This window comes from Rhodamnia argentea, chromosome 5 (assembly GCF_020921035.1).
Source record: "Rhodamnia argentea isolate NSW1041297 chromosome 5, ASM2092103v1, whole genome shotgun sequence".
Taxonomy (NCBI): Eukaryota; Viridiplantae; Streptophyta; class Magnoliopsida; order Myrtales; family Myrtaceae; genus Rhodamnia; species Rhodamnia argentea.
In genome coordinates, this window is record NC_063154.1 from 11,453,866 (window position 1) to 11,469,492 (window position 15,627).

General features: G+C 41.8%; 1 protein-coding gene across 1 annotated transcript; it reads left to right on the forward strand.

Annotated features, from left to right (window-relative positions):
* Positions 1-1,089: 1,089 nt before the first annotated feature.
* Positions 1,090-6,364, forward strand: LOC115726951 (SEC1 family transport protein SLY1). The gene is made up of 3 exons (XM_030657053.2): positions 1,090-1,288; positions 1,717-3,553; positions 5,948-6,364. Exons 1-2 carry the CDS (start codon positions 1,258-1,260, stop codon positions 3,546-3,548), a joined length of 1,863 nt encoding a protein of 620 aa, XP_030512913.2. The 5' UTR covers positions 1,090-1,257; the 3' UTR covers positions 3,549-3,553; positions 5,948-6,364.
* Positions 6,365-15,627: the final 9,263 nt, after the last annotated feature.

Below are 15,627 nucleotides of genomic sequence, written 5' to 3' on the forward strand. Positions count from 1 at the left end.
ATGAATACTTTTATGTATACATGATAAATTACTATTTTATGATTATTTCAATCAAGTGAATTTGATTCAAATCCATAAATGAATAAGTACTAAAAAAAAGTTTAGAATGAATTTACACAAAAAAATAATGAATTTACACAAAAAAATTAATTGACCATTTGTTAGTATCATTTATTTTTTTGAATTGACAAATTCAACTACATTCCATTCTAATAATCCATAAAACTTGGAGAAAAAAAATCGATCCACATTCCACCATCAAAATTTTACATTTAACAACAAGTTCAACAAAAAGAAACAATCCTTGCTAAAGATTATTTGTGAAATAAGAAACATTTGGCTTTTGGGTATTGATAGATTTCCAATTTTACTCCTAAAAATTTTTATTGAAAATTTTCAAAATTGACCCTGCCCGTCGAAATTGCGTGTCGGGATTGCCGACCCGCATGTCGCTGCATGTCCGGTAGAGTTGACCATATGTCGGAAGTTTGACACCGACACGGACCTTTCGAAAAGTGTTCGTGCTTCCTAAGTTACACGAATTATCACACCGAAAAGGGAAAAAAAAAAAAAAGAAACTCGTGACATTTGGTACACAATAGTTAGCTTCCAAATACAGGAAATTTCGTGCCATGGTTCCTATTTTGGCATTTTGGAAGAAATGTGCTAATTTCGTTCTTGACTTGAATCGTTGTAACGAATCATGTCATGTTAGGGTAGGATAGGATAAACTCGAATTGCAATGTCCTACTTTGTGTTCGAAAAAACATTAAACAAAACAATTATATAATCATTTATAATCCTAATAAACTTAAGGCTCGGTGAAGTTATCGGGAATTTCATCCGGACTTATCCGGGTTCGTTCCATCCGGAGATGTCATGTCACCAAACCATCCGGAGATGCCTTATCCGGTGTACCAAACGCGGCACTGTAATATCGCCTTGTCGAGGGTAATCAATACTCAACGGACCAAAACTCTCACTTGGGCCGAAAAATGGGCCGGACGAATCACTCGGCCCAAAACAGACCGAACTGATTGAGCCCAGACAAGAAGTAACGATGCCAAGTCGGTCCGTCATCTCGTCAGCGTCCTCTCATCAGCTCTGTACTGTCCAGATCGTGATCGAGGCCGCAGCTCAGAGAGGCGACGTCGGACCGCGAATGGTTTTTTGCGAGAATCTCCACTCTCTCTTCTCCATCTCCACCGCCGACGGGCTTGTCATAGCGTAAGCTCGGGCTCACACAGCTTCGCAGTCATGGCTCTCAACCTCCGCCGGAAGCAAACAGGTACGCCCCCCGTCCTTCCGTGCTCGCGACCGATTTTTTGCGCCTTTGTGCTCGATCTGTTGCTTTGGCGGCAAAAAAATTATGCTCTGAGCGAGATTAACGAAAATTGATGGATTAGGGAATTCTTCAGCAGTAGATCGGTGTAATGTTGCACTCACTGGCCGAATTCGGATTCACCAAGTTCTGCTGCGCGTACTTGCCTGTTCTCGTTTGTAAAGTGAAGGTCATCGATGTTTGTAATTAGGAGAAATTTTCGTTTTTGTTCATATGTTTTGGTTTGATCTGCGGATAGATTCTGGGGTAGGAATTGAGGAGTCTACTTCTTAATACTGTCAAATGGAGATATCAGGGAATATAATGCTTATAATTTGGTCTCTTGTTGGTTTGCATTTGGGGCAAATCTGATTCGTATCTTTTTTTGCACACAGAATGCATAATTCGATTGTTAAACCTGAACCAACCCGTGAATCCATCGGGGACTGCGAACGAGGAAGTGTATAAGATCTTGATCTATGACAAGTTTTGCCAAAACATACTTTCCCCATTGATCCACGTGAAGGATCTTAGGAAGCATGGCGTGACCCTCTATTTCCTCATTGATAAGGATCGGAAGCCGGTCCATGACGTACCTGCTGTGTATTTTGTCCAAGCGAGTCAAGTCAATATCCAGAGAATCGTTGCCGATGCTTCTCGCTCTCTATATGATAGTTTCCACCTCAATTTCTCGTCTTCAATACCACGTCCGCTTTTGGAGGATTTGGCTTCTGGGACGTTGAATTCGAATTCGTTAGATCGGATCTCAAAGGTTCATGATCAGTACTTGGAGTTTGTGACATTGGAGGATGACTTGTTTTCTTTGGCCCAGAAGTCATGTTACGTTCAGTTGAATGACCCATCAGCAGGGGATCGGGAGATTGAAGAGATTGTAGAGAGGATTGTTAGTGGGCTATTCTGTGTTCTGGCCACACTTGCAGTGGTTCCCACAATTAGGTGCCCTCGTGGTGGACCTGCTGAGATGGTTGCCATGGCACTTGATCAGAGGTTGAGGGATCATTTGTTGTCGAAGAACAATTTATTTACCGAGGGTGGAGTTCATAGCTCATTTCAGCGTCCAATTTTGTGTTTATTTGATAGGAACTTCGAATTGTCAGTAGGAATACAGCATGATTTTAGGTACAGGCCACTTGTTCATGATGTTCTCGGGTTGAGGCTGAACAGATTGAATGTTCAAGGTGAAAAGGGTGGGATGAAGTCATTTGAGTTGGACAGTTCAGATCCTTTTTGGGTGACCAATGGTTCACTGGAATTTCCTGAAGTTGCAGTTGAAATTGAGAACCAGTTGAACAAGTATAAGAAGGATGTGGATGAGGTAAATAAAAGAACTGGTGGAAGTGCAGGTGCTGAATCCGATGGAACTGATTTGATCGGAAACACGAAACATTTGATGAATGCTGTTAATTCCCTGCCTGAACTAACAGAGAGAAAGCAGGTGATTGATAAGCACACAAACATTGCAACAGTGTTGCTGGGTGAGATCAAGGAGAGATCACTGGATTCTTATGCCAAAAAAGAGAATGACATGATGGTCAGAGGGGGAATTGATCGGGCTGAACTGCTGGCGGTGCTCAAAGGGAAAGGAACAAAGGTGGATAAGCTGCGATTTGCAATCATCTATCTTATTTCCTCAGAAACTATTAATCAGTCGGAAGTGGAATCAGTCGAAGCAGCACTTAGGGAATCAGAGGTCGATACTACTGCATTTCAATATGTAAAGAAGATCAAATCACTGAATGTTTCCCTGGCATCAGCGAATTCTGCCAGCAGAAGCAACATTGTTGATTGGGCTGAGAAACTCTATGGGCAGTCTATAAGTGCAGTTACTGCAGGAGTGAAGAACCTGTTGTCTAGTGACCGGCAGCTGGTGATGACAAGAACTGTGGAGGCCTTGATGGAGGGCAAACCAGATCCAGAAATTGATTCTTACCTTTTGCTTGATCCTCGTGCTCCTAAATCTGGTGCTGGAACAAGTAGCAGCCATCTGAAAGGTCCATTTAAGGAGGCTATTGTTTTCATGGTTGGTGGTGGCAACTATGTGGAGTATGGAAGCTTGCAAGAACTTGCAAAAAGCCAGCAACCTGTCAAGCATGTAATTTATGGAACAACAGAGATTCTCACTGGAGTGGAATTTGTTGAGCAACTTACGGTTTTAGGAGAGAAGATGGGATTGGGCAGTGTGGGTGCTCCTTCCGTATCCCATTAATACAGGTTTGGTCATTACCCGTTTCCTTCTTCCTTTATTTGTTTTTTGGGGGGTTGGGGTTGGGCAGGGTGTGGTTTGATGACAATTCGCCACTTTCCTTTGAGTTTTCCTGAATTACTTTGTCAACGCCTGATAGTGGTGTTTATAAAAAGCCTGAGAACCAAAAGCCATACTGGCCTGGGGCTTTTACCCAATTATAGCCCAAGAGATAAATGATGTTTTGTCTATAACATGCATTAACCATGTGATTGTTTAGACTAAACGAGCAAAGACCAGCTAGTTATCTTGAGCTGCAACTGACCTCGTTGTGTCAGTTAGGAATCTGGCTGTTCTTCCTGTATCTAGTTAATAGCTATAAAGGCGCAAAATCAGTGATATACTATGGAGGATACAAATTTGGAGCAGGGGAAAAATGGAATCTTGATCTGGATCAGCTTGCAGACCTGCCCCAAGCTTTCATATTCTAGAAGCCCATATAACCTGCAATTTAGGGAAGTATGAAATTGTGATGGCAATCTAGTTCCGCCCTCCTCCTCTCTCTCTCTCTCTCTCTCTCTCTCTCACCAAATCAAAGACAAAAACATGTAGCTTTGTAATAGTAATACACTGTCAACTATACATGCATGCAGCTCTAGCCTAAGATTGTTCTGTCATGTATGCAAGTAATTCTCAAGTCCCTCAAACTAGTCACCAGAGTAATTAAAAAAGCGATTTGGTTGTGGTTGCTTGAACATTGTAGAGGCACTAGTCCAATAAATTCCCAAATCCCACTTTTTAATTGTGGTCCTAAAAAATTGAAAATACTTGTATGTCACTCCGATCTTTCATCTCTAAAAGCCAACGAGGTACTTTCGTGTTTCTAAAACCGGATGGTGTTGGCTGATTTCAATAAAAAAAATAAAAGAAAAAAGAAGAAGACTTGAACTACTAGTCTGCTTCAGCACTCTACGCTGTTTGGACTTGGAACCAGTAAAAGAATGGAGTTGACCCAGTTCAGCTGGTCGAATCAATCTGCAGATTTCTTAAAAGGAAATCCTCCTTGATGGTGGTAGGATTCTATCACTTGCCTCTGAGAATTTTCACACATTTTTTTATTTATTTGAACCAACTCTTTTCATCCTCTGATAGCAAAGCATCTAAATGACTTTTTATAAAATGAAGGACAATATGTGATAATGGAGACTCGAACCAACAACCCTACTAATAATAAAAGGTGCACATCACCAATGTAGCTATGTGCAGATTTGTGATAAAAACAAAAGTGCATTACTTTCTATATGTCAGCTCCTTACTCCAGAACGCATTTTTAGCTTAAATTGGACAGTTTGACCAGCCTAACCATATAGACCAGTTGAGCCATGTACCACCAGCTGCGCTAGTTCTTACAACCATACCTTTTTAAAAAGAATTGTAATACAAGCAAAGGTTCATAGATAAGCGATTCCCTACCAGCCTGCTGTTTCTCCATATCAGTCATCCATTCGTCATTTGGGTGTCAATTGCTTGCATGAGACTTTTATCATTCAAATGAGCTTACATGGGGGAAGAGAGGGATGGCAGTAGCGGGGTTTGGGGTGTATGACGTTGTTGCTTACTATTTTGCTTTTTGAGATGGAGGGCTAAAGCTGGCCCAAAGAAGTAATTGGGAATCTGAAACTCAGTTCATGTTATTCTTTTAAGTATTCAAATAAAAGACATATTAATAACAAAATCGATAGAATAATTGCCTAAATAACTGGTGAATTTCTAGATGTTAATGTTTTGTTTAATATATGGGTAGTTTGGTTCTGTTTTTTGGGATACCAACCACCCAGATTCCAAACTCGGCCCAAAGGAAAGCCCATTGGTTTTTCTCTTGCCAAAATGCCATTATAATCCTATAGGAGGATTCAGCGAGGATTTGAACCCGAACTCAATGTGCTTCCATTCTTAGCACCTAGGGGTGGGGGAGGCTGGATTTTGGGGTATTTGTGGTGTTGTGCAAGATGACAGATTGGGGGAAGGAGTGTGGCTACCTGGTTCTTTCTTTTAGACATGATATTGTTTGACAAACACATGGTTAACATATGTTTTCCCAAAAAGTAAGGGTGTCATTCTAAGATGACTGCCATCACTATAACAAGATGCTGGAATATCGTCCGTCTATGCCTGTTTTAAGCAATATAGGATCCAATTTTTGTTGACTACTTTACTTGAAATGCAGTTGCAATTCCTCCTTTACCTAACGGGTTTGTGGTTCCACCGAAATTTTGAGGACAGATCAGTCAATGTTTTATCTCAATCGGTTCTGTGAACGATCATCTGACTTTCTTACTAATCCCTTTGTGTTGAATTGGAAAAGCGAAATGCACTTTCTCCTGGCAGTTTTACTCAGACATTTTTCTCCTATATGTTTCCAGGTGTTGCTCTATGGCAGTGTCAACATCTGGATGGCGGATCTCCCTGGATAGAGCATAGATGTCTGATGACTATGATGGCAGAATCAAAGGCAGAAAAATGCATATGAAAGACTGGCGATTGGACGAACAGATTTAAGGTTTGTCTTCAGCATGAAACTTGTCCAGGAAATAGTGGGTGGGCACACAGTAACTTCTTGAGCAATCCTAGAGTTCTGCCTCTTTATGCTCAAGATACTTGTATATCATTTTCTCTGTGTAGCTTGTTTTACTCAATATGCAGGCATTTATTGTTGAAAGAAGAGAACATCTGCTTTCCCTTAGGTACTCACCTGATTTGCGCTTATCGAACACCTTTTGTGGTTTGCGATCTTTACCTGTTTCTCCAGTTTTAGTACTTGAGGAGGGTTTACAACTTCATCATCCGTGGAAAGTGGCAACTGTCTGCCTTCGAAAGACATTTCTAACTTAATGGGTTTAACATGCAAATTTCCCCTTTCCAATTACACACAATTATGAGGATGCTCCCTTCAACACTGTGAACATGTTGGCGGCCATCGCATGAGCACTTAGCCATCTCACTAGTCGGTTGGGGTTTGAATCAAGACGGTGAATAAGACACTTTTGACATCAAGGGGTGGCTAGGCATGATCGTCGTACCTGCGACTGATTCGCGAATTTGGAATTTTCCACGAGGGCCATTCTATCATTGAATTTTGAGTCTGACCTTGAATTCTCATAATCGCAGTTGGGAAGTTGTTGTGAATATGCTGAAGATTTTCGGCGGCTGTCAAAGGAACTCCCTCTTTGAAACAGGGGGAAAAACAAAATTATTTGTCTGCTTTGGATTTTAGGCTTGGCTCATGGAAGGTCTGGAATGCGAATAAACGAGGACTCAAATCTATCTTGTTTGTTTTTGGGGCAAACTCTATTTGTTATTGTATATATCACGGGATAGGAATGAAAATTGAAATTCTACAAGACATTTCGGAAATGCCGATAACTCCATTTGGTACTTCAATTTAAGAATCTGCTTCAATGCATGAAGTTATAAATATAAAATCAATTTGATATAATCTCAAACGTAGTTTGTTTCAAAAGATAATTTCTGACAGACATCAATTAAAAAAAGTTGTGCATTGGAATTTACTTGTTAGACAATATTTTGTAGTCCCAACATACGAAAATGCACTACCTACAGTGCTAAATTTTATGCTCATGTAAACACCATATTAAAAAAGGATCTGCAATGGTAAAATGCAAATTTCATTTCTGGTGTAAAACTTGCTATTTCAGTCAAGAATTTGGGAACAAGACATGTCTAATGCTCATTAGAAGTTGAATTTTTAGCCGAACAAGGCGTCACTCGCGCTGGACCAAGAAAACTCAAGTGGGGGAAGTTGAGGAAGCCCATTAAACATTGATGACATCTTCCTTAAATATACACGAAAAATTTCAGATGGTGTGCAATAACTCGAACAGTCAAAACTCAAATACGCTTAAAGAGTGGGTGTTTTGTTCCATTGGTCGTGAGCATATGTAGATATGGTCGCTTTGCAAGATAAGAAGAATCCCAAACTCGAAGAAAAATAAATCGACAGGTTGTTTCCCCATGTGTTGCAACGGTGACTGTAATGGTATAATGTTCGCTTGATCAACAAGTGGAGTAACCCCCTAACGCAATGGAGTTTTGCCTCCAGATTCAATGGTTTTGCCTCTCATTGGAGAGACTGTTGGAGCCCATGACTTCCGATTACCCACTTCAAGATCTTATTTGAGATAAGATCCACTCCGGAAATTATTTCGAGTGGAAAACCCCATTTCAATAACTTATGAGTTTTTGTCAACTAGGTCAACAAGTGGAAGAACCCCAAATGCAATGGGGTTTTGCCTCCAAGTTCGATGGGTTTGCCTCTCAAAGACTCAGCTGATCCCTCCCGGTTATCCTCTTGATTTTCGTCCATTCTATTAGTAAGAGAGTTAAGAGGTAACATTTCCCCAACCCCCTTTTTTTTTTGTAGATTATAGGGTAGACTATTTTTAATATGATTTGATGAACCATCGTCTATACTAATTCGGTCTTGTACAGTGAAGGAAAGCAAAGCAAAGTGAATTGACACTTGAAACACATTTAGCTTGGCTTGGGTTTCATATCCATTGTGCGTATGCCGCGTGTGTCAAATTGTAATAGTATGGTGCAAAAATAATTTTTTTTCCAGCTACATAAACAAGTGAGGAATCGGGTATCTATTTTTTGGGAAAATTTCAAATAGGCCCCTAAAATGGGGCTACTTTCACAAAAGAATACTCAAAATGGACCTTGCCTCAATTAAGCTCATGAAGTGGATAATTTCATCTCAAATTATGGGAAAAATTACAAAAAAAAATCCTAAACCTATTACCATTGTACCGATTTAGACAGAACCTTTTCTTTTTTTGCCAATTGAGTTCTAAATCATTTGCATTTGTGCCAATTTAGTCCATTTGGCCAATTTTAGTCGAAAGTCGTTGACATGAATGTTGGTCATTTCCGTGACGCGGTCAGCACCGACGTGAACTTTTTTAATAATATTTAAATATTTTTTTTCTTTATTTGTTTATTTATTTGTTTATTTTTCTTTTTTTTTAATTTTCCTTCCTCCACCTGGCCGTCGAAAAAACATAGTAATATAAGAAAAAATAAAAATACAAATTTTGAAAAAATATTAAAATATTATTAAAAATTATCCACGGCACCATAGGTTGCACCATGTTAAATGGCTGGTGTCTATGTTAGTGGTTTCAGGATAAAATTGGCTAAATGGACCGAATTGACATAAATGCAAGAGGTTTAGGACTCAATTAGCAAAAACAAAAGTTTAGAATTGAATTTGCACAATTGCAATATGTTTAAGGCTTTTTGTTTATAATTCTCCCCTCAAAATCACTCATATAGCTCACCTCTTTGCCTGCCGGCGAGTATGTGCAAATTTACGTGGCAATGATGGGGGCAATTTCGTCCCCAATGTTTTAACTCACCTTTGGTTGATTTTGTGAGTTAGTTTTATCGGTAGCTTAGGTTTATGCTGAAGGGCATAATTGTCATTGTGTTGTTTTAGTCCTAAAATCTATGTATATATTGTAAATTACTTTATCAATGCAAGTAATATTCGCCCAAACTCTACATAGTATCAGAGTAGTGATCCTTGGAGGCTGTCTCTCACATCCTCTCTCTCTCTTTGGCCTTCTGGCTCATTATCATCTACTCATTCTGGTATAAGGAAGAGGCTGCGACATTGATGCCTACCTATGTCGGAGTGGCTCCGATCGAGCGCAAGGGTTTCTTTTATCTGCTGGCCCCCAAATCCTCTAGATCCGCGAAGCTTGCTCCGGATCCGCAAGTCACCATGGCAACTAAGACTCCAAACTCTTTAGCCACCGTTCCCGCACATGAGAGGTCGGACATCCCTTATTTTATGCATCATTCTGATAACCTTGGATCTAATCTCGTCGGCATGCTCCTTACGGGTAACAATTACAACAATCGGTCTTGTGTCATGGAGATTGTCCTTTTCGCCAAGAACAAGATGATGTTTGTTACTAGAGAAATAAAAAAATAGGTTGCAACCAATCCTGCCAATGCGTCATGGATTCGTGTGAACAATATGATTTTATCCTGGACTTTTAATTCCATCCATCTAGATTTGGTGCCAATGGTTTTCTACACAGAGTCGATTCTTGATGTACGTGCTAATCTCCGTGAATGTTTTTCGTGTAACACCCTACATTTTGGGCAATGAAAATAGTGAAATCTAGTCTATGGAACGACTAGAAAATTTTAATTTGATGCTCAAAGTTTGGATGTTAAGAAATTAGAAATCGGAAATCGGAAATTTCCGGGACCGTTACTCGAATTGGAATAAATTCCGATTAAATGAGTAATTGCATCTTAGAATTAGAAAATTTCATATTAATCCTCGTTCGGGCTAATTTGACTCAAGTTTGGATTAAATAACCCACCGTCGGGTTTCCGGACGCCCGAATTACCTAGGGTGCGAAATTACGAAAATACCCTCGGCCAAAGTGTGAAATTACAAAAATGTCCCTAGGGTTTTATGAGCTAAGGGATAAGGTAATTAACTCAGTGGGCCCCACTTGACCAGCTCAGCCTCAGTAAATTTTTCCAGAACACTCTCCCCCTCTCTTTTGCTGCACACGTATAACCCCACCTTTTTATTTAACCGACTTACTCCAACCCTTCTTCCTCCCTTCATTTCTTCTTTCTCAGCAATAACCCTCACAGAAAACGACCACCCCACCATACTACAACATCCCCAGAACCTCCTCGACCTGATCGGACCGCCGCCGCACCGCCGGAGACGCCGGAAAGCCCGCTGCAAAAGGGCTTCACGGACTGCTCTGTTTTCGTCGGGTCTGTGCTGTAGCTGCTTCTTCGCTTCTGTTTTGTCCAAATCCAGCTACTGCCACCACCTCCGACCACCATTAGACACCTCTAGACGTCACTCAGCCACCCCAGCTTGCCCAGCCACCGCCGGACAGCCCGGCAAAGCCCCAGAACCGCCGGACTCCTCTGCTGCCCTGTTTTGACTTCTGTTACACCCGGTTCTGTTCGTAGCCCCTATCCGCCGCCACGCCGCCCTTCTCCGCCCACCTCCGGCCACAAAACACTCCCTAAAACCCCCTCAAACTTTTTCCATCAGCCCCGCGACGTGCTGTCGCCACCGGAGCCCCGAAACAGACCCCGACCTCCTCCCCTGTTTCAGTTCTCCCTGCTGTATTCTGTTGCTGCAGCTGCTGTTTGCTGCTGCCGGCGCCACCTCCGGCCACCTTGAGCCACCACCGGCCACCAACATCGCCCTCCAACCACCGTGCACCTCCACCACCTATCCCGAAGCCACCCACAGCCCTTAGACTCCCCGGAACAGCCCCTCCCAGCCGTGCTCTGCTCTGTTCTGCAAGAGAATACCCTGTTTTTGGACTGGGCCGGGTCTGTTGAGCCCAAATCTGTGGGCCCGCGAACTGGGCTGAGGCCCAATTAATTTGGAGACAAATTTGGGCTTTATATTAGGCCCGTGGACTCATTAAATCAGAAGTTGGGCCCATAGTTCGAGGATTTTAGTTCGCGATCCGTTCGAGCCCCAAAGTTCATGCCGAGGAATTTTTCCGAGGATCGCCGTTGGCCCAAACTCGCGCAATTAACGGTGAGTCGACCTCTAATCCTTGGTTAAGTCGTTAATTACGTTTGGATTAGTTTAATTAGATTATTAGGGTGTTTTGATAGATTAATTAGGGCCGATTTAGGCTAGAGACTCGGTTTAGGTTAAATGGCCATAATCAATTGGATTAATTTGGTTGAGGCTAGTTTGGACGGAATAATTGGTTGATGGATTGGCCTTGCTTGATCGCGAGTGAACAATAGGTCAATGATGAGCGTATGATTGATTGACGATTTGGATTTAATTACGTACGATTGGATTGAATGTTTGTCATTGAATTATCAATCTACGCTCCATTATAATTTATGTGGATTAATTGTTGAAATGCCTCGACGGATGGCTAATTAAATTGATTGATTGGTTGGAGTTTGATCACTTGATTTGTGGATGCGAGGTCGCATGGACAACATATGCATTTGCGTGATTACTCAAGAGTTTTGCTGTGTGAGCATATCGTATGAGCATTTGACTAAATGCGGATTATAAACCGGCTATTTGCTGAATATGCTTGAGTGGTCACACGATGGATTATTCCTGTCAAGTTAAATGCCGTGCCCGTCGTACGGAACCATACGACTTGTCGGATGCACGTCAATTCGTGCCGTGCCGGTCGTACGGATCACACGGATTGACGGATGCCGGTCGCAGCTTGTGACGGACCGAAGCCCCTCTGGAGATTCCCGATAGTGCCGTGTCGTGCCGGTTATACGAATCACACGGACTATTGGATGCCGTCGCCGGAAGTAAGGGACGAAGCCTGGTCTCGCCGGTAGACACCGCTAGTCGTAGTGTAAAGTCACACCGGTCGTGTGCAATTGGGCCATATGGCCGTTAATAATCGGACCACGTGTGGTGTGTGCGTGTGTGATTGACGTGACAATCATGGTTTGTTATGTGTGGTATATTATGTCAAATATTGTATAATGCATGATTTCAAGCTGGTGAGCTGCATGTGATTGGAATAAACATATATTATATGTGATTGATTGTTAGGACTCTACGGACGAATCAACGCCTTAGCCGGGCTTAGGCGTTGACTCACGGAGATTTTATCTCACCCCGTGCTAACCATTTCGGGTCCTCGGTGATGCGGCGTCCCTTCACCATGACTTCAAGGGTTCGTAGGCTTTTGGATAGGTACTGATGTGGATTTTGGAAGTAGATGAGAATTTAACCGTACACGACCCTTATACCTTTTTGTTGGTCTTAGAGAGCCGCCCCGAAGAATGGGGTTATATATGTGACTATAGCTCTATAGGGTTAATGATCATCTGCTTTTAGTACTGTATTGACAGTTGTTCTGATATATGACTGATGTTGTTGACTTTATTTCTATCCTCGCTGTTATTCTTGATTTGGGAGAATTCGCGTTTCCGCATGTGCGCTATAGTATGGACGGTCAATAACGTACACGGGGCGTTATCTTTTATGACCGGAGGCGTTTTGGTAGGGATGCCGCGTACTCGCGAGTCGGGTCATGACATTTCGCCATCGAATGGTCCTAGGAATTTTCATCTTGAGCAAACAATTTGTACCCTTGCTCAACGTGACGATGCCACGACCAAGTACTACAACAACTTGTGAAGCTGTTGGGATGAATTGAATAATTTGGATCCATTACCACAATGCTCTTATTCAGCTCATTCTACCATCACCACACAACAAGAGAATCGACGCTTGTTTCAATTTCTCATGGGTCTCAATCTGAGGTACGTTAATGTTATTAGTCGGATTTTATCAATGAATCCGTTTCCTAGTGTTGCACGTGCATATGCACTAGTTCTTCAAGATGAGTCGCACCGCCATATCGACCACCCATTGTCCGATCAAACCAGTACTTTGCTTAGTACTTACGGCAACCATGTTCCACGGCCATACACGAATTCCTCATCCCATGGACCACCCAGCTCTCTTGGCGCTCCCGCTTGGTTCACCAACCTAGCTAAATGGATGAACACGTCCCGTGGTCAAGAAAGATGCGCCCATTGTGGCATCCTGAGATATACACGAGATGTGTGTTATCGACTTCATGGCTTCCCTCCCAATCAAAGCGGTGCCGTGGACAGCCATCTACCTCTTCTCGACCCGCGATTAATAATTCTAGCCATACTTCCGATTCGGCATCTCCTCCATTCACAAATGATCAATATAAGCAAGCGATGCGCTTGCTATAAGAGGTAAACATCCCGAAAGCCAACTTGTCGGGTAATGTTCTTGACTTATCTTCGAATTCATTTAATTATGATACTTGGGTTATTGACACTGGCGCCATCAACCACATCACATTTGAACCTCGTCACCTTATAAGGCTGACACACTATCCCTCTCCACATCCCACTGTTGAAATTCCAAATGGTGTTGGTGTCCCCGCAACATCACATGGTTCGGCCCTTCTTACCCCAATTATCTCCCTTAATAATGTACTTTACGCTCCCTCTTTCAAATACAACTTATTATCAATCTCCAAGCTCACTCAAACTTTAAACTGCTCAGTTATTTTTTTCCTAACCAGTGTTTTTTCAAGACTTTTTGACAAAGAAGATCATTGGTTAAGGCCATGAACGTGGTAGTTTTTATTACTTGGAAATTCCTACCGGATCTGCCGTTCTTTCTCTTGAAACATCTTCACCTCATCTTTGGCACGCCCGCTTAGGACATCCATTTGAGTTAGTTTTATCTACTTTGCAACAAAATTTATGTTTTAGTCCAGTAAAACAATTAAATCCATGTGATGTTTGTCATTTATCAAGCAAACACGTCTATCTTTTATATCTAGCACTATTACTTCTTTACATCCTTTTGAGCTTATCCATATTGACACTTGGGAACCTTATTCTCATTTTACACATAATACATGTCGTTATTTTTTTTTTTATCTATTGTTGATGACTATTAGCGCCATACTTGGTTTTTTTTTTTTTGGTTACTTTTAAGTCTGATGCAATTGATTCTCCGATTCGCTTCTTTGCTTTTGTTGAAACTCAATTTCAAACAAAAGTCCAAAATGTTCAATTTGATAACGGGACTAAATTCCTTTCCTCTCGTTTACAAGAGTTTTTTGCGCCCACGGTATTCACTACCAGCGTAGTTGCCCTCACACTCCTAAACAAAATGGAATTGTTGAGCGTGAGCATTGTCACTTGCTCAATGTTGCTCGTGCATTGCGTTTTCACTCTGTTATGCCTCTTCATTTTTTGGGGGATTGTGTCTTAAGCGCTACTTATCTCATTAATAGACTACTGAGTCCTCTCCCACACAATAAACTCTCGTATGACCTTCTCTATGACAAACCACCTTCCTATTCTCATCTTCGTGTCTTTGGTTCATTATGCTACGATTCTACCGGTCATCTTCACTCCAATAAATTTTGGTCCTCGATCTTGCCGATGTGTACTAATTGGTTATCCCACAAACCACAAAGGTTACCGTCTCTATGACCTCCAAGCCCAAACAATTTTTATTAGTCGTGACGACGTTTTCTATGAAAAAGATTTTCCTTTCCGTCAAACCATCGAACATACCACAATCGAACGGACTCCGGTAATTCCAATACCCATACCCAACCTTGGTGAAACATCCACTCCGGTACTTGCATTGACCTCACCTTCTCGGCCTCCTGCACCCACAGCCGCACCTTCACCCATTGAACTCGAAGCCGTGCCTCGGCTATCTTGGCAATGCCATCCACCCGGATATCTTCGGGACTACCACTGCACTGTTGTAGCCTCCAATCAATCCTCTTCGAACTCTAAGGTAATTGAAGTAGGTACTCTTTACCCCTTATTCAACAGTTTATCATACTCACGATTTTCACTCACTCACTGTGCTTTTTTAGCCTCCATATCCTCTAAGCGGGAACCCGAAACTTATGATGATGCGTTTCAATCTCCCAAGTGACGGGAGGCGATGTCTTCCGAGATACGGGCCCTTGAACAGAATGACACTCGCGAAATTATTTCTCTTCCTCCTAACAAATAACCCATCGAATGTAAATGGTTTTACCGAATCAAATATAATTCTGATGGCACCTTTGAGCACTACAAGGCTAGGCTCTTTGCAAAGGGTTATAGTCAAACAGAGGGCATTGATTACCATGAGATCTTTGTGCCCATTACTAAAATGGTATACGTTGGCATTTTATTGACTCTTGCTTCGATTCATCATTGGCCTCTATACCAATTAGATATGAATAATGCTTTTCTGCATGGTGATCTTGACGAAGAGGTCTACATGAGGTTTCCACCAGGTTTTCATACTAAGAGGGAGAACTTAGTTTGTCATCTTAAGAAATCACTCTATGGCCTTAAACATGTTTCAAGGCAATGGCTTGCTAAATTCTCTTCTACACTGCTTGATGTTAGTTTTCAAGAGTCCAAGGCGGATTATTCACCTTTTACATTGGTCCGTAGCTCTCTCTTGACCATTGTTCTTGTTTATGTTGATGATTTGGTAATCTCGGGTGATGAT